Here is a 27958-nt window from a genome sequence, read left to right as displayed (position 1 = left end):
CTTTCAGAGGCCGGGCCCGGTGGCTCACGCCTGTAATCCCAACACTTTGAGAGGCCAAGGCGGGTGGATCACAAGGTCAGGAGACTGAAACCATCCTGGCTAACACGGTGAAACCCCGTATCTACTAAAAATAGAAAAAATTAGCCAGGCGTGGTGGCGGGCGCCGGTAGTCCCAGCTACTGCGGAGGCTGAGGCAGGAGAATGGTCTGAACCCGCGAGGCAGAGCTTGCAGTGAGCTGAGATCGCGCCACTGCCCTCCAGCCTGGGCGACAGAGGGAGACTCCGTCTCAAACAAACAAAAAAGTACTTTCAGAAACAAAGGATTTTACTTATTTTTTATTTTTTTGCCTTTTAGTTGTGTAAAAAATCAGTCCAAATACTTCATTCTTCAAACTTTCATAAAAATTTTATTGTATTTGTACAAATATCTGAAAACATTGTCTCATGTTGCTTGGCTTAGAATAGATGCCCTTAGTGTTGGAAATCACTGAACACACTGTTGATTTAGCATTAAAAGGATGAAAGACTTTAAAGCAAAGAACCCCACAAGAAGATAAGGTGTCTCAGACTCTTTGAGTGGGAGTATCACAAAGACATTGTAACATGTTTAAAGGATGCAGATTCTTATCAGCAACCAACCTGATCTATATAACTTTTATATTTTTTGATTTGGTCAATTGCAGTGGTCAAGTCCCCACGGTCAACATGCTCTGCAGGGGTATGAAGCCTGACAGCGTAGAGAAGATTAAGATATTCTTCAAATCTTCGGGATGGGTACAACAGCAGCTCCGGCAGGCTGTATGAGGCATAGAGAAAGGAACTCTGGTCTCTGAAGGCCCAGGAATGCCCTCTCTGGGGGGGGTCCCTGCTGTGCTCTCCCTCAGAACATACCTCAGCATTTTGGTAACAATGGTCTTATCATGCCTCTTCAGGAAAGTTCGGAATGCTGGTATCATTTCTCTGCACTAAAAGGTGAGGATTATTTTGTCAAAACTTTATGAGATAGTTATAAAGTCCACTGTTTCACTGAGCAAGCGTGATCTATGGAATGCCTGAAGCAAAAGGGCAACATCGATATCTAATCAATTAGACTATTAGCAGTGCCATTGGTGTTTTCCTAGTATGTTAAGAATGTGTGTCAGCCGGGCACTGTGGCTGTAAAGCCTGTAATCCCAGCACTTTGGGAGGCCGAGGCAGGCGGATCACGAGGTCAGGAGATCGAAACCAACCTGGCTAACATGGCGAAACCCTGTCTCTACTAAAAATACAAGAAATTAGTCGGGCGTGGTGGCAGGCGCCTGTAGTCCCCGCAACTCGGGAGGCTGAGGCAGGAGAATGGCGTGAACCTGAGAGGCAGAGCTTGCAGTGAGCCGAGATCGCGCCACTGCACTCCAGACTGGGTGACAGAGCAAGACTCCGTCTCAAAAAAAAAAAAAAAATGTGTTTTAATTATACATAGACCTGACCCTATTCATTGAACTTAATCAGTATAGACAAATAAGAATGTACTTTGCAACCAGGTGGGCCTGGATTTGAATGAGAATAACTCGAATATATAACCTTATCAAATTACTTAACTTTTCTGAGCCTCAGTTTTCTCATCTGTAACATAGATACCATCTCTAATGCTTGTGGTGTGGAAAAAAAAAAATCCTATCCATAAAGTGGCTGTCACACAGTAAATGTTATTTCAGTGTAGTAAGATCTTGACTATTAATGGTATTCACCTTTAATGCTTCTATTAATTATGTTTTCCATAGTAATATTTATTATACAGGTGTTCCACTGTACTTCATATTTGTTTTTTTGTTTTTTGGGTTTTTTTTTTGAGACAGAGTCTCGCTCTGTCACTCAGGCTGGAGTAGAGTGGCATAATCTCAGCTCACTGCAACCTCTGCCTCCCGGGTTCAAGCGATGCTCCTGCCTCAGCCTCCCGAGTAGCTGGGATTACAGGCACCCGCCACCATGCCCAGCTAATTTTTGTATTTTTAGTAGAGACGGAGTTTCGCCATGTTGGCCAGGCTGGTCTCGAACTCCTGACCTCAGGTGATCCACCTGCCTAGGCCTCTCAAAGTGCTGGGATTACAGGTGTGAGCCACCCACCTACCTTATCTGTTTTAAAATGTATTCATTTATCACTATTAAAGCACCTGTGAGGTTACCTCCTTTTCCATGCCTAAAAGATGTTGGCAGTGCTAACTTCTAGAAATCAAATATTCACGATTTCATTCTCGGACTTTCGGCTAAGGCCAAGTGAATTATTTATGGATTTCAATCAGATTAATAGCTAACATTGGCTGGCATGGTGGCTCATGCCTGTAATCCCAGCACTTTGGGAGGCAGAGTTGGGCGGATTGCTTGAGCCCAGGAGTTTAAGACAAGCCTGGGCAACATGGTGAAACCCGGTCTCTACAAAAAAATACAAAAAAAATTAGCCAGGTGTGGTAGCACATGCCTGTAGTCCTAGATACTTGGGAGGCTGAGGTAGGAGGATCACCTGAGCCTGGGGAAGTCGAGGCTGCAGTGAACTGTGATCATGGCACTGCACTCCAGCCTAGGTGACAGAGGGAAACCCTGTCTCAAACCCCACAACTAAATAGCTAACATTTAAGCTAAGTACTTACTTATATGCACACACTGTGCTAGTGAAATAGGCCTCATTATCTATAGCTAAAGAAATTTAGGCACCAGTGTGTTCCTGATACCATGTGATGCTTTGCTCCAATTCTTGTCACCAAGGTCAGTCCTATGAAACTACCTTATTTACGTAACTGTTGAATCATCAAGTTATCCAGCAGTGACTAGACTCCCTGGGTGGGGTGGAAGGAATACTACAAAGGAAGCTGTCAAGGGCAGGAGCCCTCCAGAGGCCTCCCAGCTCACAGGACTTTCCTGCAGGCCTCAGTGAAGATGAGTGGTGACAGTGGACTCTGGCAGAAGTGTGCTGCCGTGCGACAAGGTAGCCTTTTCTAGGCTTTCGATACCAAATGAGGAGGGAAGAAAGAGGGATTTTATTCCCAGCAGAAGGTATCCCCACAAGAGCAGCAGGTAGTATAGAAGGGAATTGGATATTCCTGCTCAGAGTAAATAATGGCAGAAATTGCAACAGGGAAAACTGTTAATAATTTACTCTCTAGGAAATGTAAGATCAAGGCATTCCTTACTTCCTAGTGACATTTCAGAAATTGACTGTTCTTCCAAAAAAGCTGTGGATGATTAATTTTCTACATGAGAGAGTGAACTTGTCAAGGACACACAGGATTGTAGTAGCAGAATGGATTCCAAGCTCAATTGTGGAGCATTTTCCTGTAAGCTGAGGGTATCTGGGGCAGGTGAAACCCTGGTAGTTTGTATGAGGATGAGTTCAGTTCAAGAACCAGTTCCTGGCAATGCTAGGTGTCAAATATTGTGCTAGCCCCTAAGTCAGGGTTCCTGTCCTCAGAGGTCACAGTATGGGAAGAGAGCTGGGAGCTAAAAGCAGAGAAGCCTTTCTTATTAACGCTGGTCTTTCGGGTTCCACACATAACTTCCTTTCTAGCTCAGGTCTCATAGAATGATGGGATTGAAATTCATTTACCTTCTCAATAGTTTTCAGAATGACAGGGTAATTGTTGAAGAAATTGGTATATGTGTTCAACTGGCTTCCAAACTTCGTGACTATTTCTCCCACACAGTGAGCTGGGCCCCATTCCTGTAGTCTGTCTCTCAGGTTATCTAGAAACTGCCTGTGGTATGAGAAGAGCATACGCATGAAATATTCACTTGAGATAACTTACAAACCCAAATATCCTTGTCATCAGCACGGGCATTTTCAGCCTAGTCCTTTACAGTAGGGTTTTGGTCAAGTCATTTCTTCTTAATACAGAGAAGTGCAGATTTGACAGGAAGGGGAACTGGGACGTGAAGGAGTAGGTTGGCTGGGGTAGAATCCCACCTCTTCACCTCAGTTCCTTGAGTCAGAACCACACACTGGCCACGATACAGCTGCCGCCTGATGTCCCAGTCTCTTGCCTCCAAATAGGCAGGTGGGTGAAAGTTGTTACAGTTTTTAGAGGGGAGTGCTCCACTGTCTTCAACAGGGAGTGCCATAGTCCCTGCTTGGCCCGTTTCCCCAGGGCTCTAAGAAAATCCCTCATTCATCTATCAGAGGCCTTCAACACTGGAAGAGGCCTAGTTCAACCTCTTCACCGTAGGAACCGGGGCCCATTGAGAGGAAGGAACTTGTTCCAAGTTACCTAGAGAGTCACCATCGGGGAAGCACATACTCAGGTTGCCTCCCTTTACCACAGGCAGAAATGATCACTTTTCTCTCTCATGTTAGGCACTTGAAAATATGTGGTTATTAAATTGACCCCCAGCTTGGGCTTTCTAAGCTAAGTGTCCTGGTGGCTTAATCCCATTAAATCCTTCTGGTTTTTTTCCCATTGCTTAACTGAACATTGCTGATTAAGAATGAGTATATGGCTCTCCTCCTTCCTGCTGTCTTTTGCATGGACTGTCTATTGGTTACAGCAAGGATTCCCAACCCCCAGGCCGTGGATGGGTTCTGGTTCATGGCCTGTTAGGAACCCGGCCGCACAGCAGGAGGTGAGTGGCGGTTGAGTGAGTGAAGCTTCATGGATATTTACAACCGCTGCCTACTGCTTGCATTACTGCCTGAGCTCCAGATCAGCAGCAGCATTAGATTCTCATGGGAGTGCAAACACTGTGGTGAACTGCACATTCAAGGGATGTAGGTTGCATGCTCCTTATGAGAATCTAATGCCTGATGATCTGTCACTGTCTCCCATCACCCCAAGACGGGACCATCTAGTTGCAGGAAAACAAGCTCAGGGCTCCTACTGCTTTACATTGTGGTGAGTTGTATAATTATTTTATTATATATTACAATGTAATAACAATAGAAATAAAGTGCGTAATAAATGTAATGTGCTTGAATCATCCCGAAACCATTCCCCCCACCCCTGGTCTGTGTAAATATTGTCTTCCATGAAACTGGTTCCTGGTGCCAAAAAGGTTGGGGACCGCGGGGTTACAAAAAGCCTAGGTCCTGAACGCCACTCCTTGCGCCATGGCTAGGAACCAGGGAAGGGGTGTCCTTGGGAATTACTACTGGTTGCAGCCCGGTAGGTAATGTGATGACGATCTCTCTGCTATAATCAGGGTCCCTAAGAGGGGCAGAGCATCATTGCACCTCCATGCAGCTTTAGAAACATTAAAGTATGGGCTCTTCTCAGTGCACAATGAATACTTAAAAAAATACATATTCCGGAGTTACCTGTTAAGACTTAAAATCTGTAGAATATCAGAGAAAAGGATCTGGATATTGGCAGCACTCAGAATTGCTCTGTTTGATGACAGTGCTGCTTTCAGTGGTGCGAAATAAACATCTCTCACAATTTCCAGCATCTGCACGTATTTTCTCTCACTCTGTAAGAGTTCCCTGACAACTCTAGTTCGCTTTTCTGCTGAATCCTTCTGGAGTATTCTCTCCTGTAGAGAAGTGTTAAGAACTCAAGTCAGTGATGGAGAAGTAGAAGTGCTGAGCAGTCAGGCAGCTACATGGAGAACTCCCCCCCACCACCCCTTGCTGGTTTGTGCTGTTCAGGTTGAAGGGGACTTCACAGGGGGCTGTGGAGGACCCCGCTGTCCATCACTTGTCCCCAGTATCACCAGAGAGCCCCTCATATCAGGCCAGCCTGATGGCCAAGTAGAGAGGGGAATTTTAATCTTGGATCTAAAGGAAGGCAGTTTGAAAATTTACTTTTATCCATCTGTCCATCCAAATCAATATTAGGTATCTTATGCTGGTGCTGGCCATGTAATGATGAGAACAAGACAGAGTCCTGTCTTCATGGAGGTTACAGTCTAGTGAGGAAGCCTTTGGCTTGTCTACCCTTGTTTGTTTTCCTATTTCTTTTTCCAAGTAGTGTTTTATTGATTATCCTGCAAATAGAAAAACTGAAATGAGCTAGCCCTCTGCTACAGTTTGAATGTGTCCCTTCCAAAATTCAGGTGTAGCCAATGTGACAGTATTAAGAAGTGGAGCCGTGAAAAGATGACTGGGTCATGAGGACTCCTCCTTCATGTATGGGATCAGGTGCCCTTAGAAAGGGGCTTGGCAGAGGGAATTGGTCCTCTCTTGCCTTCCACCATGTGAGTACTCCAAGAGAAGGCCCTTGACAGATGCCAGCACCTTGATCTTAGATTTCCCAGCCTCATAAAGAATTTCTGTTCTTTGTAAATTACCAAGTCTCATGTATTCTATTGCAGCAGCATGAACAGGTGAAGACAGCTTTTTATTATTAGCTAGTTTGCTTCTCCAACTGACATATGAAAAATCTGAAGCATATGCTCTTCTTTCAGTATTAAGGATCTAACTTCAGTATTAAGGATAGACTTGGAGCTATGAGCCCATCTCTCCTGGCTAGCCAGGTTGCCAGATGTGCTATGTTATATTTCCAACTCTTGTTTTATTTATTTATTATTTTACTTTTTTTCTTTTGAGATGGAGTCTCATTCTTTAGTCCAGGCCGGAGTGCAGTGGTGCGATCTTGCTCACTGCAACCTTCGCCTCCCGGGTTTAAGTGATTCTCCTGCCTCAGCCTCCCAAGTAGCTGGGACTACAGGTACATGCCACCATGCCCAGATAATTTTTGTATTTTTAGTAGAGACAGAGTTTCACCATGCTGGCCAGAATGTTCTCGATCTCTTGACCTTGTGATCCACCCACCTCAGCCTCCTAAAGCGCTGGGATTACAGGTGTGAGTCACCATGCCCAGCCTCTTGTTCTATTTTTTAATGCAGAGGTGAAAATCATACACTAGCCTAAAGACATTCCATAGCCTGATGTTGTGTGTGCTATGTTTATATGGAGAGAGAAATTACTTTTTATTGCTGGTACTAGATATTTTTTTTCTTTTATCTGCATGTTTCAAAAGCTATAAAATGAGCATCTTTATAGCAGAAAATCTATAATATCTAAATTTCAAAAACATAATGTCCTTCAATTTGAGCCTAGGATTATTATTTTCCCTCCAGCCCTAAATATACCCCACACTGCCCCCAATAAAATATGACAATACTGCTTCTGCCACTCCTGGTGCTGCTTGTGTTCTCATTCAGTGCAGACCTGAGGTAACTCCAGCACTCACCATGGTAAACAGAAAGCTCAAGGAAGGAGTCAGAACTGCTCACATTAATTTTAAGGTGGTGGGCAGGATGGTTCCTTGGTACAATTTAAGATTAACAGGCATACACCACTTAGTAATAACCACTAAGTAAACTAAGTAAACTTAGCTTACTTAGTACACTTAGTAAACTAATGACAAGCAAGGCTTGTCAATGAGGTGGATCAGATTCCAATTTGTCAGATGGCCAATCAGTGAAACAGAAACACCTGCAAAATTGGAAATGGAGGTTAAAGATGCAATTGATGTGTTTCAGCAGCAGAAGGAGGAGTCCAGTAAAAAGAGAACCTGCTACTTTACGCCAGAGGCTATTCTTACAGACCAAGGGTGCATTCTCAACTGCAATTTGGTTCCACTACATCCTAACTATTACAGTATAGTTTTCTCTGTTCTTTCATTTCCTTCACCATTCCTTTATTGTACATAAGGTTAACTGATGAATGTGCACAAGGATTTTTTAAAAAATTAGTGGCTAATGATACGTGTTGATCAACACAAATGGAGATGAGAAGGTGAAAAATGCTTCTGTGAAAAGACCTCCTTGGCCAGGTACAGTGGCTCACGCCTGTAATGCCAGCACTTTGAGAGGGCGAGGCAGCTGGATCACCTGAGGTCAAGATTTCGAGACCAGCTTGACCAACATGACAAAACCCTGTCTCTACTAAAAATACAAAAATTAGCCAGGCCTGTTAGCACATGTCTGTAATCCCAGCCACTCAGGAGGCTGAGGCAGGAGAATCACTGGAACCTGGGAGGCCAAGGTTGCAGTGAGCCGAGATCGTGCCACCACACTCCAGCCTGGGCGACAGAGCAAGACTCCGTCTCAAAAAAAAAAAAAAAACACCTCTTTTCTCCCTTCATGGGATGCACATTCAGCAGTTATCTTTATATTCCAATCTGTTATTTTGCTCTCATTGTTTTAACAACAGCAATATATACATATATATATATATATATGTTTTCATTGTCAAACCTTTTGTTGTTATCTTGAGACCACTGTCAGGTATTATTACCAATAGTCATATATATATATGTGTATATATGTGTGTGTATATATGTGTGTGTGTGTGTATATATATATATATATAAATCCTTGCATACCTTGTTCAATTGGAGAATTCAAATGTTTTTCATTTATCATTGTAACATGAAGGGCAAATTTTATAACATTTCTGTACCTACCTCTTACATGTAGGACAATCTGTCTTTAAGTGAGGATCAATTAGTTGATAAAAATGATTCCCAGATAGTTTTTCCTTCAAGTCAAGCACCCTGTTGTTTAAATAAGTGTCTTGTTTAAAATGAAACAATGTGTAATGCTATGTGATCTTCACCAAGATGTGTTAACCATAATTTCACTAACTGGAATTATAATGTAAAAATAGCTTAAGAGAAAAATGAGAGAACTCACTGTAGTTGAAATACTATAAACACACTTTTCTTTTTTTCAGTTTTTTATTTTGAGACAGGGTCTCCCTCTGTCACCCACGCTGAAGTGCAGTGGTGCAATCATGGCTCACTGTAGCCTCGACCTCCCAGGCTCAAGCGATCCTCCTGCCTCAGCCACCAGAGTAGCCACCACAACAGACTAATTTTTGTATTTTTTTTTTGTAGAGACAGGGTTTTGCCATGTTGCCCAGGCTGGTCTCAAACTCCTCTGCTTAAGTGATATACCCACCTTGGCCTCCCAAAGTGCTGGGATTGCAAGCATGAGCTGCCAAACTCTTCTTATTTTCCAAACACATGGTCTGTATAAACTACCTATTTAGACATATCTAATGAGGTAAAAAATACATCTGCATCCCACTTGTCAGTTGGCTTACAGCCCATATTATTTTTTAATATTATATGTGTATTTCTATATGTATATATTTTTAAATATTGGAGTTATCCAACATTTATAATCATTTTGAACTAAGGTTTTCATTGTCAAACCTTTGGTTGTTATCTTGAAACCACTGTCAGGTATTATTACCAATAGTCAGATGAGATACCCTCATATCCCCTGCTCTATGCAACACGTTCCTCCTGGGAGTTCCTAGGGATGGGTTTGGGGCGAGCGGGCACCCATGTCCTGGGGCTCCACGGCCTGCGCTGTCTGCAGCAGACGGATATAGCGAGGGTGTCTGGGGCTGGGAGAGAGCCCCAGGTCTGAGCTCAGGGCTGCAGGACTTAAGATTTTTCTTGCCCAATTGTCTGGCCTTAGGGAAGTCATTTGACTTTTTCTCCCCCATGTAACTTTTCTTAATTCTAGTCCTTTGTCTATAAAATGTGGCTAGGAATGTGTCTTTTATAGGATTTTGAGAATGAAAGGTGATAATAAGTGTGTTTGTGTGTTGAAGAAAACAAAACAACGTGCCATGCCCTGGGCTACACAGGATGGGACTGGCCTCTGCCGAGGCTGCAGCTTCCTCCACACTTTACCTTTGACATAGAAAGACGGAGCCCTAGACATTGCGTTCATTAGACTCAACTTTTGAAGTCAGACTGTAAGTTGGTAGATTAATTAGAAACTGTGAGGCTTTGTCCCCATGCCATTTCTTTAAAAGACATCCTAGTATCATAGAGGAAAGTCAGGGAGTAACAACCAGATTGGTTTTGCTCCAAGATGGTTACACTGCTGTCCTTCTGGCTCAACTTCTTTTCAGTCCAGGGCTTATTTGAAAAATAAGTCTGCCAGCTGAATTACCTCTAATTATACTTGAGGTTTTTCTTTTAATCCCCCAAAGGGAAATTTTCAAGGAAAACAAAGAACTAACCAGAATAAAGGCTGAAATTTCACTGTCAGGAGCAAAACCAATGGTAAATTTACATTATGTAATAATTAGCTTACCAGATTAATCAGTGCTTCAAAATTTAAATCATTTTTGCTGAGCCTGGACTTTGTGTCCCAAGAATTGTCTTCTACAACACTTCTTTCCTGAAGATTGAACGGAAACTTGGTTATTGGAGGCAGGTCTTGGCATCTCTGAAAACTCAATACTGTGCCTGCAGGAGGCCCTCAGAAGCCTCTGCCTTCAGCCCCAACCACAGTGTTCCCTACACACAATGAGTTAAGTGCTTGCAAATGGGATGCCACTCTTAAATTTTATGGTTTTTGAAAATAGCCTTTGCTTCCTTTGAACTACATAAGACTTGAAAACTAAATCCAGCAAAGCTCCCTCTTCCCTGGGAGCCAGGGGAGCCATGCTGGCCTGGGGCTCCTCCCAGGCTTAGAGACTCACACACATTCCTGGATAACAGGCTTCTTTTTTTTTTCTTTTTCTTGAGCCGGAGTCTCACTCTGTCACCCAGGCTGGAGTGCAATGGCACAATCTCGGCTCACTGCAACCTCCGCCTCCCAGGTTCAAGCAATTCTCCTGCCTCAGCCTTCTGAGGAGCGGGCTTCCAGGGCCCGCTACCACGCCCCACTCATTTTTGTATTTTTAGTAGAGATGGGGTTTTGCCATGTTGGCCAGGCTGGTCTGGAACTCCTGACCTCAGGTAATCCGCCCACTTCGGCCTCCCAAAGTGCTGGAATTACAGGCGTGAGCCACCGAGCCTGGCTAGGTAAGAGGCTTCTGCCTCAGCTCTGCTCTGTTCCTTCTCAGTTGAGGGCAAATAGGTTATTTCATTTTTAAGATCCAGAAGGAAAAGCTCACAAAACTCACTCCTTTTTTTCCCACCAAGTGAAAATGTGTCAAAAACAGTTTGCATACCCTTTCTAGACCTGCATATTTAAATAAGGCTTATTCTTTCTTCACTACCTTGTTAACTATTCTTACTGTGGCCTCCCTAAAACTTAGAACATTTTTTTAAAAAGCCCTCCACCCCCACCCCTGCTGCCTGCAGCACGGCAGGGTCCACCCTAGCAACAGAGCAATGGTCCTGTGTTTATGTTGAGGGACGATCATGGTCAGCGGCCGTTATTGCTGCCTTCCTCATCAACGACGAAACTACCAATGGCAACCCTTGGATGTCCAGGGATGATGCTGGAAGAATAACTTCAATTTGTAACCAAGACTCCTTTTACCTTACTCTACTGAGGCAAAAACAAATTTTTATTTTGGAGATACCACATTGCTCTGGCAGCCTGAGCCTCTGCAGAAGAACCCAGGTCTGCAAAGCTGCAGCCAGCTAGCTCTAGTCCTAGATGGCAGGAGGTCCCGCCTGAGCCTAAGTGCTTCCTGTCTGCTCCAGGGAGTCTTCTTATGATTTCTTTTGTCCTCTGCTCTGTGGCTGTCTCATACCAGCCCAGCATGTATCCATATTTATGGTTTGGGCGGAGGGAGGAGATCCACTTTGTTTCCTTTTGAGACAGGGTCTCACTTTTTCACCCATGCTGGAGTGCAGTGGTGCAATATTGGCTCACTGCAGCCTCCACCTCCCAAGCTCAATTGATCCTCCCACCTCAGCCTCCCAAGTGGCTGGGACTACAGGCACACGCCACCGTGCCTGGCTAATTTTGTTCATTATTTTTTTAGAGACAAGGTCTCACTATGTTGCCCAGGCTGGTCTCAAATTCAAGTGCTCCTCCTGCTTTGGGATCTCAAAGTGATGGGATTACAGGCATGAGCCACTGTGCCCAGCCAGTATCTTGCACTCCAGCGTGGGTGATGGTGTGAGGCTGTCTCAAAAAACAAAAACAAAAACTCTCAAGTTGGACCAAGATTAAGATAATGCAAACAGCACACAATTGTATTGTGGATCTCACAGATAAGGGAGCCATCTGTCTCTGGGAGATCACCTGACTACACAGGCTCACATGAAAGTTTATGCATTAAAATTCAGGTGTCATCATGGAACCCCCAGACCACCTTGGCTATTTTAGAACCTGCTCACTTACAATTGGGCTTTGTTTCACATTCCGGCTCAGCAGCAACTCACTTTTTTAAATATAATTTTTTCTTTGTGGATAGGACATTGATTCGGCATAGTAATTTTGTTCGAACCTAAAATTGGCAAGGTCACTCATTTTATATTATATGTTTAACTGCCAGAATTTTTACAGCTTAATTCTAGATTCCGATGCTATCTTTTACTTAGTTTTTATGGATGAATTCAGACGAAGTAACATGGCAGAAACTTTGCACATTTATAAGACAACGATCATTTTGGGTTGGTGGGTCTTTGCTTTGGCTCTCCAGGACATCTAAGGAAGACCATTAAAAAAAAGCTCAGAGAACATGTTAGGAATTTTTCTCTAGGATGGAGCATAGGCAGACACTATTTTCCAGAGACATTCTAGTCATTGCTGATGCTTCTGCCAGCAAACACTCAGCTGCCTGGATTAGGGGCCAGAAATAGTTGTGAAAATGACAGGTAGAGTTCAGGAACAATTATAATTCTGGCGGCCAGCCATCACCATGGTTGCATGGTATCAGTGTAAACATTATAGGCAGACAAAAACCAGGAGCAAATAATCACTGGGCAGCAGGATGGTAGGTAGGTAGGTAGGTAGGTGGATGGATAGATAGATACATGGATGGACACACACACACAGTCCTGGATTTGACAGATAATCCCTATTACACAAGCCTCTCTGGGAGGGTTTTTTTTTTTTTTTTTTTATGAGATGGAGTCTTGCTCTTGTCACCCAGGCTGGAATGCAGTGCTGCAATCTTGGCTCACTGCAACCTCTGCCTCCCAGGTTCAAGGGATTCTCCTGCCTCAGCCTCCTGAGTAGCTGGGATTACAGGCACCTGCCACCATGCCCGGCTAATTTTTGTGTTTTTCGTAGGGACAAGATTTCACCATGTTGGCCAGACTGGTCTCGAACTCCTGACCTCAGGTAATCTACCCACCTTGGCCTCCCAGAGTGCCGGGATTATAGGCGTGAGCCACTGCACCGGGCTGGAAGGGTCTTTAAAACAATTATCTCAGAGAAGCTTTCACTTTCCCCTCCTTTGTCTCCTGAGGCTTCTGAGTGAATATCCAGGTTTAAAAATAAACCCTAATGTAAGGAAAATCAGCTTTTCTATTTTTATCCTAATTCAACACTGACATTTAGCTGTGGTTCTTCCTCCTAGAGGTCTCTGCATTTCTTTTGTGGGCTTTGTGCCCAAACTCTTTAGTGTTAAATAGTAGAGAATCAAATGAGAATCGAATACGTATTTTTTCTAATTCAATTTTTTAAAAAATCAAAGAAATTTCCAGGCATTAAGGAGTTTTGCATTTTTCCAGTTTTATTACAGGCAGACAATGTAGCAATAGAGGGCCTGATTTCCAGCAATAAGGAACTTTCAGCCCAAATTTCATGCATTATTTTATGAACATGATTAGCTGTTCGGGTCAACAGCCAGTTGAAAAGACGTCATTCAGTTTGAATTTTATTTGGCAGAGGAACTTGAGGAGAAAGAGTCTCAGAGGAACTGCTCCGAGTCATCGTTCCCTTAGGTGTCAATGATCCCAGAAACGGTTCTCACCAAGAGTTAGGTCTTTCAAATGTGAGAGTGGCGCTTCAGAGGAGGAAGCACCTTAGTTTTGTCCTTATTGCTTTCTTGCTACAAAGAGGGGCTTTTCTGGGATCTGTATGCCTGGGGTTTGAGGCGATAGCTTCACCCTTAGGAATAAAAGTGGGTGAAAGAATCCAATAAAGTTTCCAGGGAGTCAGGAATCAGCAGATGTTGAAAGGACTTCGGAAGAATTTGGAACCTGTGTAATGGGGTTATATATGTTGATCTTTCCCTTTAGTGAACCAGGGGAAAATGAATGGTATTAGAGGCCTGGGTGCTGTTTTTCAGGTTTTCATAGGCTAAAGGATGGATGGAGACTATGTCCACCGTTTTGGGAAGAATTATCTCCACGAATTTCAAAGAGATGGTGGCTGGCATAATGAGACAAAAACGGCAGCCTCTGACAAGCAGAAAGGGGAGTCTGGACTAAATGCCCATCTGGCGTTCCCACCCCGGGATTCCCATCCCAGCCCGCGCGTCCTGTTAACAGGCGCTAATCATGCTGCACCACCTATTTATGTATTGGCCTCATCCTCCACAAAGGCAGGAACTGTCTTATTTTGCTGCCCAGTCCCAGGATTTAGCAGAAGGTCTAGCATGTGGTTAGCGCCTGCAAATATTTAGAGCATGAAACTAAAAAGATGAGGAATTGCCCTCTGCTTGAGAAGTTTCCTGAAAAGGTCGATTTAGGGGCAGGGCAGCCAGCAAGCAGAGCTCCAGCCTGTAAAGGGCTTAGATATCCCTGGAAGGCATTTAGACTCCTCTTGGGATGGCTGGGCGTGGTGGCTCAGGCCTGTAATCCCAGCACATTGGGAGGCTGAACCAGGAGGATGGCTTGAGCCCAGGAGTTCAAGGCTATGGTGAGCTATAATTGTGCCACTGTACCCCAGCATGGGTGACAGAGCGAGGCCCCATCTCAAATAAATAAATAAATAAATAAATAAATAAATAAATAAAGTAAAGACTCCTTTCTCAGGGAGATGCTTATATCAGGTGATTGGGCAGAATAAGCCACTTGGGCACTTTGTGGCGGAAGGGGAGGACTAAAGTAAGGGTTGTGCTATGGTAACAGCAGAAAGGTAGGTCTTTTTTTTTTTTTTTTTGAGATAGGGTCTGGCTCTATTGCCCAGGCTAGAGTGCAATGGCGCAATCTTGGCTCACTGCAACCTCTACCTCCCTGGTTCAGCGATTCTCCTGCCTCAGCCTCCCAAGTAGCTGGAACCACAGGTGTACCTCACCACGCCTGGCTAATTTTAGTATTTTTAGTAGAGACGGGGTCTTACCATGTTGGCCAGGCTGGTCTCAAACTCCTGGCCTCAAGTGATCCACTCACCTTGGCCTCCCAAAGGGCTGGGATTACAGGCTGAGCCACTGCACCCAGCCAAGCATGGGTCTTAATGACGGCAGGTATGTGCTGCTGAGTTCATTTGGGGCGGCAGGCAGAGGGGATGCTGCCACCAGCAGTCCTCCGTGTGTGCTCCTGCCCGGCCCTGCACTGTCCTTTGAAGAAGCATTAACAAATACTTCCAGAATATCAGGTTAATAAGGCAACAAATGATTTGCCTGCTAGGGGTGCTCATAAGTCTCTTACTCCTAACAGCCCCCCATGGTGAGTTTGTGTTAGGGACTGCCATCCCACGCCTTCAAACATCAAAGGTGACTTCTCTATGGACATAAAATGGTTCTAAAACAGTATTTTTCCCTACATAGAAATCAGCTATGTGAATGAAAACATAATTCTCAGCATTTCTTGAATCCTGGTTATTTCATGTAACCAAGAATGCTTGGATTCTGAATATAGCACTTGCAAAATTATTCTTTTTTGCCTGATGAACTAGCTTTATTAATTATTTATTTATTTATGACAGAGTGTCACTCTGTTGCCCAGGCTGGAGTGAAGTGGTGTGACCTCTGCTCACTGAACCTCCCCAGGTTCAAGTGATTCTTCTGCCTCAGTCTCCTGAGTAGTTAGGATTACAGGCGTGCCACCATGCCCAGCTAATTTTTGTATTTTTAGTAGAGATGCGGTTTCACCACGTTAGCCAGGCTGGTCTTGAACTCCCAACCTCAAATGATCTGCCCGCCCGGGCCTCCCAAAGTGCTGGGATTGCAAGCGTGAGCCACCGCGCCCAGTCAGAACTCACTTTAAACCCATTTTTTTTCTTCAATGAATTTGAATGTCAGCTAAGAAAAAACAGAACTATTCTTAGTTTCACCCCCCTCAAAAAAAATTCCCCTGAAGTTCTCTCAAGGCTCAACTGTATAAATGGCAAAGCAAAATGCAAATTTCTAACTTTCCCCCACAACCAAATAGTGCTGCTCAAGTTAACATAGTGCAGGTCATGCTTTTAAGTGGCTTAAGTATTACTCATATTATGAAACTACAAAACACCCTTTTTAATAATACTTCATGAAAATAAAATTCTTTGGAGAAATGACAAGTTAAAGCTTCCCAATAGAGCTTATATAATGGTTTATGAATTTCTTTATCACGTGGGTCTAACTCTACAGAAAAGCAACGGCATAAAAATGCAGCAGGAACTTTACCTTCATGAATAAACTGAATGTTGTCTTTGGGTCACATTTTGTTGGAATAACATTTCCTTCAAAATCTTTGCTCTCTTTACCACGTTTCTTCAGCAGAAAATATGACAAAAATTCCAGAGGTTTGTCCTAAAGAATGCCCCCCCCCCCCCCGCCAAGAAAAATTCCCATTTAAAACATTCATCTGAAATACAGGTGTTAACAGTGCAGCAGAAGAGAGAACACACTTTTTAGCAGGGATTTCAGCTTTCTACCTAATTAATTTACATGTCCAGAAAACCGAGCGACTAGTACTCAATTCGAGTCAGTACATGAGACTTTCTAGTTAATCTCATATTCCAGTTACCATACGTACTCTTGGTTCTCAACAATTTGTCACAATCCAGTTAAGACACCAAAGTTTTATGGGAGGGTCTCTCAAGATCTTTGGAACCAAAGTGGCCCACACCATCCCCTCGGCCAAATGAGGAAAGGGAACAGGAGGGATCTTGTCGCCTTTCACGGGGAAGAAGAAGGCCTGGGAAAGAGGCTGCAGTAGCAGAATTGCTAGGAAAAACATGCTGGGCCTCTCAAATTTGGTTCCCTCTCAGGCTATAGGTTTGAGCACCATCCAAATTATATCATACATGGTTATTTTTAAATAATTAGGTGGAAATAAGTACACTGAACTGACACCAAGCACGCTGAGTAATCCTTCGGTGTTTTGGGAGACAGTGCGGGGGCATCTCTGTGAATATCCCTGCTCATTTTATCAGCAAGACTCGCCAAAGGCCTTTCGTCATTGGGCTGCCTGAGCCTCACTGCGTAGCTGAGACTTCACAGAAGACAAACTACAGCTAATGCAGCTTCGCAGCCCCCACCCAGTGCAGAACAGCTACGCCCAGAGATGCCTGGTGCAGACCCAGAAGCCACACTGAAACAGGAGCAGATACTCGATAATAAAGAGAGAGAGAACGTGTGCAGAGACAGTGTTAAACTCACCCACAAAGTAGAATTATGATGGTGGAAAAGAAAGATTTGAGACTCTCCTTGAGAATTCCTTGGAAACTGGAGAATTTAGGTTATTGAATATGTTAACATCAGCCCTATCTCCGTCCTATTCGTATTCCTGACTTCCCTCAGATGGAGAGCTGCACGTTGCATTTTCTTTCTTTCTTTCTTTCTTTTTTTGAGACTGAGTCTCTGTCACGCAGGCTGGAGTGCAGTAGTGGCACGACCCCAGCTCACTGCAACCTCCACCTCCGGGTTCAAGCGATTCTCCTGCCTCAGCCCTCTGAGTAACTGGGATTACAGGTGCCCACCACCATGCCCAGCTAATTTTTGTATTTTTAGTAGAGATGAGGTTTCACCATGTTGGCCAGGCTGGTCTCCAACTCCTGACCTCAAATGATCTGCCTGCCTCAGCCTCCCAAAGTGCTGGGATTAAAGGTGTGAGCCTGGCCACACTGCATATTCCTATAGCCATGCTGTCCTCTTTGGGGCTGTGAGAGCTGTCTGGAGACTGACCTCTCACCATTTTCTGAAATGTGGACTGGCTGCTTCTCACTGTTTTCTGAAGTGTAGACTGACCTTAATGAGAGAGAATCTTGGATCTGTGTCTGATGAAATTGTTTCTTTGGGCTTCTCCTACACCCGTCCCCAACCGAATTACTGATTTGCTTCTTTCTGTTCTGTTGTGTTCTCTTTCCCTTCCCCTCTCATCTAGCACCCCTTCCCTTCATCTTTTCACATCTGGGTCACACTTTCTCAGGTTTCTCCTCAAACTAGGAATTGGTTTCACTGTTGAGTAAAGTTTATGTGAAATATAAAGCCACTAGCATGTTTTACATATATATATATATGTAAAAAAGTCACTTCTGACTGAAATTAAGCACAAGACAGAAAACAGGGCACAATGTAATAAACTTTAAATAACCTAGAAGATTTTCCTACTTGTCTGTCTTGTGTACTTAACACATCTTGTGCCCAGAATCCTTAGTGGCTGTTCTCATAAACTGATGTCATTTCTCTGAGGAATTGTGCGCTGAAAGGGATAAACTGGTCAAAAAAATTAATAATAACTGCAAACAGAATGTATTTAAATGTTGGTTTTCATAGTTTACTTTCTTCAGAGAAAACACTTACAGAATCTTCTTTTGACAACTCCATCAATCTATCTGCCAGAGCTTGTGCAGTCTCTTGGTTGTTCAGAATGTTGGTCATACCCATGGTGTCAAACATAAACTGCCCTGTAAATATAAGGCCACATGCCCTGTAATTGATTTATGCAAGAAATGTGATTTAAAAACAACAACTCAGTCCTCACAGTTGCTTTTTTTTTTTTTTTTTTTTTTGAGACAGGATCTTACTCTGTTGCCCAGGCTAGGGTGCTGTGGCAAAATCTTAACTGCAGCCTTGATTCCCTGAGCTCAAGTGATCCTTCCGCCTCAGCCTCTCAAGTAGCTGGGACTATAGGCATGCACCACCATGCCTGCTTACTTTTTAAACTATTATTTATTTCTTTATTTTGAGATGGAATCTCGCTCTTGTCACCTAGGCTGGAGTGCAGTGGCACAATCTGGGCTCACTGCAACCTCCGCCTCCTGGGTTCAAGCAATTCTACTTTCTCAGTCTCCTGAGAAGCTGATATTACAGGCACCTGCCACCACGCCCATCTTTTTTTTTTTTTTTTTTTGTAGTTTTGGTAGAGACCAGGTTTCACCATGTTGGCCAGGCTAGTCTCGAACTCCTAACCTCAAGTGATCCTCTTGCCTCGGCCTCCCAAAGTGCTGGGATTACAGGCGTGAGCCACTGCGGCCAGCCAATTTTTTAACTTATTGTAGAGATGGAGTCTTGCTATGTTTCCCAGGCTGGTCTCAAACTCCTAGCCTCAAGCAATCTACCCACCTCAGCCTCCCAAAGCATTGGGACTACAGACATGAGGCATCGTACTAGACCCACAGTTGTTTTTTAGTGGATAAAAATGCCAAGAATAGCAGTAAAACTTCTATTACCCAATGAGGATTTCTACTATGATAAAATATAAAATGAACCAAAGTAATCTAAATGTCTAGCATATAAAAAGTGCCCACTCTGGCAAAGCTGATATTGAATGAAATGTATAAATTGGACAATAAGGAGAGAGCATGTAAAAAGGAGCTCAATAAGTTTAAATGTTAGACTCTCGATCCTACCAGAAGTTCCTCTATCTTCTCCTTTATCTTCATGCTCAAAAAGACATTTTTCTTTTTTTTTTTTTTTTGAGATAGGGTCTCACTCTGTTGCCCAGGCTGGAGTGCAGTGATGCAATCTCAGCTCACTGCAACCTCTACCTCCCCGGCTCAAGCAATTCTCGTGCTTCAGCCTCCTGAGTAGCTGGGATTACAGGCACACGTCACCACACCCAGCTAATTTTTCTATTTTTCTGTGGAGACAGTGTTTTGCCATGTTGCCCAGGCTGGTCTCAAATTCCTGAGCTCGAGCAATCCACCTGCCTCAGCTTCCCAAACTGTTGGGATTACAGGCTGAGCCACTGCACCAGGCTTCAAATATTTAAATATTTTAAAGTCCAAAGTAAATAACATGCAAACATACATACACAGACCTCTTTTAATTTTTAAAATATTTTTAACACGATGCAGTTATTTAAAAAATTGTTGGGCCAGGTGCAGTGGCTCAAGCCTGTAATCCCAGCACTTTGGGAGGCCGAGGCGGGCGGATCAAGACCGCCCTTGGTCAGGAGATCAAGACCATCCTGGCTAACAGAGTGAAACCCCATCTGTACTAAAAAAACTACAAAAAGAAATTAGCTGGGCGTGGTGGCAGGCGCTTGTAGTCCCAGCTACTTGGGAGGCTAAGGCAGGAGAATGGCGTGAACCCAGGAGGTGGAGCTTGCAGTGAGCCGAGATCGTGACACCGCACTCAAGCCTGGGTGACAGAGTGAGACTCCGTCTCAAAAAAAAAAAAAAAAATTATTTTTCCATTTTCTTCTCATTGCCTACGTATATTATTTCATAAATACTCTTATCTTTAGCCAGGTGTGGCAGCTACTGGGGAGGCTGAGGCGGGCAGATCACTTGAGGTCAGGAGTTTGAGACCAACCTGGCCAACATGGCGAAACCCCGTCTCTACTAAAAATATAAAAAATAGGCTGGGCACGGTGGCTCATGCCTATAATCCCAGCACTTTGGGAGGCCGAGATGGGCGGATCACTTGCGGTCGGGGGTTTGAGACCAGCCTGGTCAACATGGTGAAACCCTGTCTCTACTAAAAATACAAAAATTAGCTGGGTGTGGTGGTGCACGCCTGTAATCCCAGTTACTCAGGAGGCTGAGGGAAGAGAATCCCTTGAACCTGGGAGGCGGAGGTTGCAATGAGCCGAGATCACACCGTTGCACTGCAGCATGGGGGACAAAAGTGAAACTCTGTCTAAAAAAAAGAAAGAAAGAAAGAACTAGGAGAAATACTTTCTCCGTGTTTACAACTTCATAACCATTTTTAAATAATGGTTGAACACCTCCCAAATGTGATAGAGTAGGTAGTACAAATAAGCAGGAAGGCAAATCCCTGTTTTGGAGGCATTTCTGTAAAGAGACATAGGACATATATTGACAGATATCTGCATGCACGCTTGTGTGTTACAGCTCTTGTGTAGATGGTAACTATGTAAACAGACCTTAAATATGGAGCTGGGCAGAGGAAAAGAAGAAAGGCATAAATAGAGGGTGATTTGATTCGTACGGTGTTTTAGTCAGGCGGAAAGTAGTAGGGGAAAAATTGAATAGATATGAATAGTTGCAGATGAGAAAAAGAAAAACTCTTTACCTAGATGGTGAAATATACTTAATTTTACAGAATGGACTAATTTAGGAAAAGATGCAAAGTGGAGGAAGTAAATTGTTTTCAAAGGGCTCTGCTGTGATCATTCATTCCATCATGGGGCTGGAATATGAATGGAAAAATTCATTCAACCATGTCCAATAGACTCAGCAAAGGCCCATGGAGCCCATCACTAAATTATATTTTTTAGATAGAAAATAAATAGAATTTAAATTGTAGAACAATTTATATAATAGTTGCTGGGGTATAAGAGGTGCTTAACTTTCAGAGCAAACTCTAGTGGGAAAAGTGCACAGCTCTCTGGCTTAGCAAACAGCAAATTGTGTCCAGGTAAATAAGTGACAAAGAATTAATAAGGTGGTAAAATGTTAAAATAAGAACCAGCTTCAACATTTTTGAACCTGAATATATTTGTTCTTAGCGGGTATTCATTACATTTGAAAGGAAGTGTGAGCAACCTAGGAGATAAAGTTTTACTGGAGTTAAAATTTTACTTGTGCCACAACTAGTATTCACTCGGGATATGAAAGCAACTTCATAATTAACCTGCAACAGAAGTAGCAAGACTGCTTACCTATCATCCTGCCATTGATGCTCTTCTGCAGTTCCTTGAAGAGAGGATACAGCTGCTTCCTTACTGTTTTCAAGGTTTCTTCTAGGAAGTCTGCGAAGCTGGACCATGTCTGTAGCTTTGCTTCGCAGAAGTAGATGGCATAGGGGGCCTTTCCCCATTGGGATCCCAGCCAATCACTAAGAACTGACAAGATTTTCTTCTGTTATTATTGCAGGCTTGAGCTCAGATGAAAGAATTCTACGTCTTGTTTAAAGTACAACAAAAACTTAGTTGCATTTGTATTGAGTTTATTATCGTTTCTCATTAGAAGACTAAGACAAACACCCATCCTCTGTTTTCAAAGGTAAAATTGGAAACTCAAAAAGGATTCAATGAATCATTTCAAATGCATCTCTTTGATAGCTGAGGCTGACGTATTCCATTCAAAGTAAAAATAAAAAAAAAAAAAAAAAAAAAAAAAAAACAGCTGCTGGATTGTGCCTTGGGAAGCTGAGAAGTCATCTAAGGAAGAATGCATTGCTGTATCTTTCCAGCCTACAAGTGAAAACACAAGAAATCCCACACTACACGGCTTCCCCATCAGGCCACTGAAAGTCAACCGTGTCATAGCCAAATCCTTATCTTTCTTAAATTATGTCAAACTGCTACCTCACTCTACAAATCTGTGTACAGGACTATAACAGATGCTTAAAGAAAGTTTCTCTTCTTAAAAAACAATTACTGGATGATGCACTGGTATGTTAAATTTGATTTTCTGTCCTGAGTGGATACATAGCCTTACTTGCTTTGTTTCCTCTACTGTTACTGATAGACATGTGGAAAGCTTCACAACATGTTTTTGTTTTTGTTTTTGTTTGAGACAGAGTCTTCCTTTGTTACCCAGGCTAGAGTATAGTGGCGCGACCTCGGCTCACTGCAACCTCCGCCTCCCAGGTTCAAGCAATTCTTGTGCCTCAGTCTCCCAAGTAGCTGGGATTATAGATGCATGCCACTACTGCCTGGCTAATTTTTGTATTTTTAGTAGAGACGAGGTTTCACCATGTTGGCCAGGCTAGTCTCTAACTCCTGAGCTCATGATACCCCTGCCTCGGCCTCCCAAAGTGCTCGGATTACAGGTGTGAGCCACCGCACCCAGCCACAACATACTTTTTTTTTTTTTTAAATAAGAAGAATGAGAACAAGAGAGGGAAAAGGAGGTTGAATAGGAGGAAGGGAAGGCAGAGGAGGAGAAAAAGAAGAAAACCTGTTCCCAGCCAGATGTGGTGGGTCACGCCTGTAATCCCAGCACTTTGGGAGGCCAAAGTGGGTGGATCACAAGGTCAAGAGATCGAGACCATCCAGTCCAACATGGTGAAACCCCATCTTCACTAAAAATACAAAAATTAGCCGGGCATGGTGGCGGGCGCCTGTAGTCCCAGCTACTCAGGAGGCTGAGGCAGGAGAACCGCCTGAACCCAGGAGGCAGAGGTTGCAGTGAGCCAAGATCGAGACCATGCCATTGCACTCCAGCCTGGCGACACAGCAAGACTCTGTCTCAAAAAAAAAAAAAAGAAGAAGAAGAAAGAAAGAAAGAAGGAAGGAAGGAAGGAAGGAAGAAAGAAAGAAAGAAAAAAAGAAAGAAAGAAAACCTGTTCCCTATTACCAGCAACAGTGTTCACAGCCTGCTGCGCTCTGCTAGGCCAGTTCCTCTCTCCACAGAGCCAAATATGCTATCATTTGGTGACGTTGCTATATTAACTAAAATTAGCAAGTGACCTCTGCTTCAAAACTATATTAGGTCAATGCACTTTTGTTTTATCTATAAAGAATCTTTTCCCTTACCAGTTTCACAATTGTGCCAGTTTTCCCAAGTTCTAAAAGGCCCTTGGCATTTAGGAGTAGAGAAGCAATGCTTTATATAGTTTGCATCACTCTCAGCCCTACTTGATAGGAATCAAGGGTGTTTTAAAGCGGAAAATGACTGGCGTCAGTGTAACAAAGCAATTTGACTCTCTTGTTGGTCAGCCCATGTTACATTTTAATCTAAATTTGCAGCTTTAGTACCTAAATGAAAGTTTGCTTTCAGGTGTATTTTCTCTGATTGTTTTTCCTCTCAGATAATGCTACTGTAATGGAAACTAAGCCAGCCTCTTTGCCATCTCTTCACAGCTACAATTTATTTTTCCAAATAAAACCATATTGACTATATTTTACCAAGAAAAGTTATTCTTTGTACTTATTATTTTTCTAGATCAGCAACTTTGCTTAATTGTTAAAGATTATGTTTTCAACAGAGTTTTTGTAAATGATGGTTTGGGGCAAATATGTACAATAAATAATTCTCTTCTAAGCAAATGACTGAATGATGTGAGATTACCTAGTTTGGGAAGTAATAGCGTTCCTTCAGGGGAGGAATGAAAGAGAGTAATGGATATCAGCCATACCAGTACTATTAACTGGATTTTGTCTTTTGATGATCCTGGAGTTGGCTTGTGTTATTGGACATGGCACTCAGCTCCCATAACACTTACTGTGCTGGTAAGAGCCAGTTGCAATCCCAGTGGGGGCCGTAAAGAATGTGCCAGTTAGTTGAGACAGCTGGGAAAGAACTTCAGTTCCTGCCTCTGCATAGTCAAAAATACTTTTGTTAGTTTACTCATATGTTTTGCCATGGAAGACGATATAACTTGGATATTTGTTCCTTCCAAATCTCATGTTGAAATCTAATCCCCAGAGTTGGAGGTGGGGCCTGGCAGAAGGTATCTGGATCATGGGGGCAGATCCCTCATGAATGGCTAGTGCCATCCCCTTAGTGATGAGTGAGCTCTCACTCTGAGGTCACACAAGATCTGGTTGTTTAAAAGTGTGTGGCACCTCCTTCCTCTCTCTTGTTCCCGCTCTTGCCATGTGACACACCAGCTGCCCCTTCACCCTCTGCCGTGATTATAAGCTCCCCAAGGCCCTCACCAGATGCCAAGCAGATGCCAGTGGCATGCTTCCTATACATCTCGGAGAACCACGAAGTAATTAAACTTCTTTTCTTTATAAATTACCCACCCTCAGGTATTTCTTTATAGCAATGCAAGAACAGACTCATCCAGAGCAGTTAAATATTATGTACGGGCACTAAAGAGATGGCCAAGAAAGGCCGCTAGCAGTTCTCGTCTTCCATTCAAACCACTCCATTGAACAGTCCATGAACACTTTATAGTTCACCCCTAAATACTGAAGCCGAAACAATCTGAGGACTAAACTCCAGGATGGGGAAAGAGGGCATGGAGTTTGATCTGGGGCTTATTTTCAGATTTGGAATACCCAGCCCAAAGAAAGAGAAAAATCTATATATTTTTTCTAAAATAGTCTGACTCAAAGGATAAGTCTCATTATAAGAGGACAGATTTTAAAAAGTTAAACACAGGATGGAATATGATGGTTAAAATTTAGCCCCTTCCCTGGGCAAAGACTTCATGACTAACACACCTAAAGCAATTGCAACAAAAGCCAGAATTGACAAATGGGATCTAATTAAACTAAAGCGCCTCTGCAGAGCAAAAGAAACTATCATCAGGGTGAACAGGCAACCTACAGAATGGGAGAAAATTTTTGCAATCTATCCATCTGACAAAGGGCTAATATCCAGAATCTACAAGGAACTTAAACAAATTTACAAGAAAAAAAGAAAAAAAGATACAAAAAAAACCCAACCCCATCAAAAAGTGGCCGAAGGATGTGAACAGACACTTCTCAAAGGAAGACATTTATGAGGCCATCAAACACATGAAAAAAAGCTCATCATCACTGGTCATTAGAGAAATGCAAATCAAAGCCACAATGAGGTACCATCTCATGCCAGTTAGAATGGTGATTATTAGAAAGTCAGGAAACAACAGGTGCTGGCAAGGCTGTGGAGAAATAGGAACACTTTTACACTGTTGGGGGAGTGTAAATTAGTTCTACCATTGTGGAAAACAGTGTGGTGATTGCTCAAGGATCTAGAACCAGAAATACCATTTGACCCAGCAATCCCATAACTGGGTATATACCCAAAGGATTATAAATCATTCTACTATAAGGACACATGCACACGTATGTTTATTGCAGCACTGTTCACAATAGCAAAGACTTGGAACCAACCCAAATGTCCCTCAATGGTAGACTGGATAAAGAAAATGTGGCACATATACGCCATGGAATACTAGGCAGCCATAAAAAACAATGAGTTCATGTCCTCTGCAGGGACATGGATGAAACTGGAAGCCATCATCCTCAGCAAACTAACACAGGAACGGAAAACCAAACACCGCATGTTCTCACTCATAAGTGGGAGTTGAACAATGAGAACACATGGACACAGGGAGGGGAACATCATACACTGGGGCCTAGGACGGTTGGGGAGAAAGGGGAGGAGAGCATTAGGACAAATAGCTAATGCATGCAGCGCTTAAAACCTAGATGACGGGTTGATAGATGCAGCAAATCACCATGGCACATGTATACCCATGTAACAAAGCTACACACACTGTACTTATATCCCAGAACTCAAAGTAAAAAATAAATAAATAAATAAATAATAAAAAAATAGCCCCTTCAGTGGCACAACATATAGATTGAATTATTTAATTCAGCATACAGGTTGAATTACTTGGAATGAAATGGGTAATTTATTTTAACTATTTGTGGTCCAAGAATAAATACTCCAAAATGCTTCAATTGCTTCATGAAACAAGATGACAGCAGCTGAAAGTTTGGGATGTCTCTCACCTACTGATGTCTACAGCACTTTCATTGACAAATTCATCAATGAGATCAAATAGAGAGTCCAATGTACATACATAGTCAATAGATTTCAACAAAGGTACAAATTAAATTAATTGGAAAAAGGATAGTAGTTATAAAGAACGGTGATGAAACAACTAGCCATATGTTAAAAAAAAATTAACTTCTATCCATATCTCATATATCACATAAAAAAATAGTCAAGTGGATCACAGACCTAAAAGTCAAACTTAAAGCTATAAATATTTAGAAAAAACATAGGAGAAAATCTCAGTGGCCTTTGGTTAGGCAAATCGTGTTTAGATATGATGCCAAAGCATGATCTATACAAGAACATTTGATATATTTGATTTCATCGAAATTAAGAACTGTACTTCAGGCTGGGCACAGTGGCTCATGCCTGTAATCCCAGCACTTTGGGAGGCCGAGGTGGGTGGATCACCTGAGGTCAGGAGTTCAAGACTAGTCTGGCCAACATGGTGAAACCCTGTCTCTACTAAAAATATAAAAAAAGTAGCTGGGCATGGTGGCGGGCATCTGTAATCTTGTAATCCCAGCTACTCAGGAGGCTGAGGTAGGAGAATCACTTGAACCTGGGAGGCGGAGGTTGCAGTGAGTCGAGATTGTGCCATTGCACTCCAGCCTGGGTAACAAGAGCGAAACTCTGTCTCAAAAAAAAAAAAAAGAAGAACTCTGCTTGAAAAGAAACTGTTCAAAGAAGGAAAATATAAGTCACAGACTGGAGAAAATATTTGCAAGTTACTTATCCAGTATGTGCAAAGAGTTCTTAAAACTGAATAAGAAACAAACAACCCAGTCTTTAAGATGGTCAAAAGAATGGCAAATAAGCATATGAAAAGATCTTGAGCATCATTAGTCATTAGAAAAATGCAAATTAAAACCACAATGAGATACCACCACATACCCACCCAAATGGCTAAAATTAAAAAGACTGTGTTAAAATGATGGGCAGCTAGAGTTCTCAGATACTGCTTGTGGAAATGTAAAATGCTAAAGTCACTTTGGAAATCAGTTTAGCTGGTGTTTTTATAAAGTTAAACATACACCTACCTATAACCTTGCCACTCTACTCCCAGGTATTCATCCAAGAGAAATGAAAGCATATGTTCATAGCAGCTTTATTTGTAAAAGCAGAAACCAGGAAGAACTCAAATTTATCTATCAACAAATTAATGGATAAACAAATTGTAGTATACATGTACAATGTAATAATTCCCAGTAGTAAAAAGGAGACATTGATACATGCATCGAATGGATAAATCTAAAATAATGATTGAGTGAAGAAAGTCAGACAGATAATACATACTATATGATGCCATTTATAGAAGATTCTAGGTCAGTGCTCACTTTGGCAGCACATATACTAAAATTGGAACAATACAGAGAAGATTAGTATGGCCTCTGCACATGGATGACCTGCAAATTTTTGAAATGTTCCATATTAAAAAAGAAAAAAGGAAAAGGAAAATTCTAGGCCAGGTGGGATGGCGCACGTCTGTGATCCCAGCAGGCTGAGGAAGGAGAATTGCTTGAGCCTAGGAGCTCAAGACCAGCCTGGGAAGCGTAGGGAGACCCTGTCTCTACTAAAAATAAAAAAATTAGCCAAGTGTGGTGGTGTGCGC

General features: G+C 42.7%; 1 protein-coding gene and 1 non-coding gene across 2 annotated transcripts in view; one reads left to right on the top strand and one right to left on the bottom strand.

The window, feature by feature from the left end:
• Positions 1-27958, bottom strand: part of ECT2L (epithelial cell transforming 2 like) — a 112269-nt gene that overhangs the window by 23315 nt on the left and 60996 nt on the right. Inside the window, exons 10-17 of the mRNA XM_025383344.1 lie at positions 24071-24163; positions 21561-21743; positions 18293-18396; positions 10024-10110; positions 5279-5493; positions 3578-3725; positions 892-965; positions 640-796 (exon numbers count right to left, since the gene is read on the bottom strand). Of these exons, the coding sequence (XP_025239129.1) occupies positions 640-796; positions 892-965; positions 3578-3725; positions 5279-5493; positions 10024-10110; positions 18293-18396; positions 21561-21743; positions 24071-24163 (1061 nt within the window). The remainder of the gene's footprint in view (positions 1-639; positions 797-891; positions 966-3577; positions 3726-5278; positions 5494-10023; positions 10111-18292; positions 18397-21560; positions 21744-24070; positions 24164-27958) is intronic.
• LOC112623876 lies at positions 27676-27782 on the top strand. Its single transcript, XR_003119235.1, has one exon. It is a non-coding gene; the product is annotated as a U6 spliceosomal RNA (small nuclear RNA).

This window comes from Theropithecus gelada, chromosome 4 (assembly GCF_003255815.1).
Source record: "Theropithecus gelada isolate Dixy chromosome 4, Tgel_1.0, whole genome shotgun sequence".
NCBI lineage: Eukaryota > Metazoa > Chordata > Mammalia > Primates > Cercopithecidae > Theropithecus > Theropithecus gelada.
The sequence above is the reverse complement of the archived record's forward strand: the minus strand, read 5'-3'. Positions and strand labels throughout refer to the sequence as shown.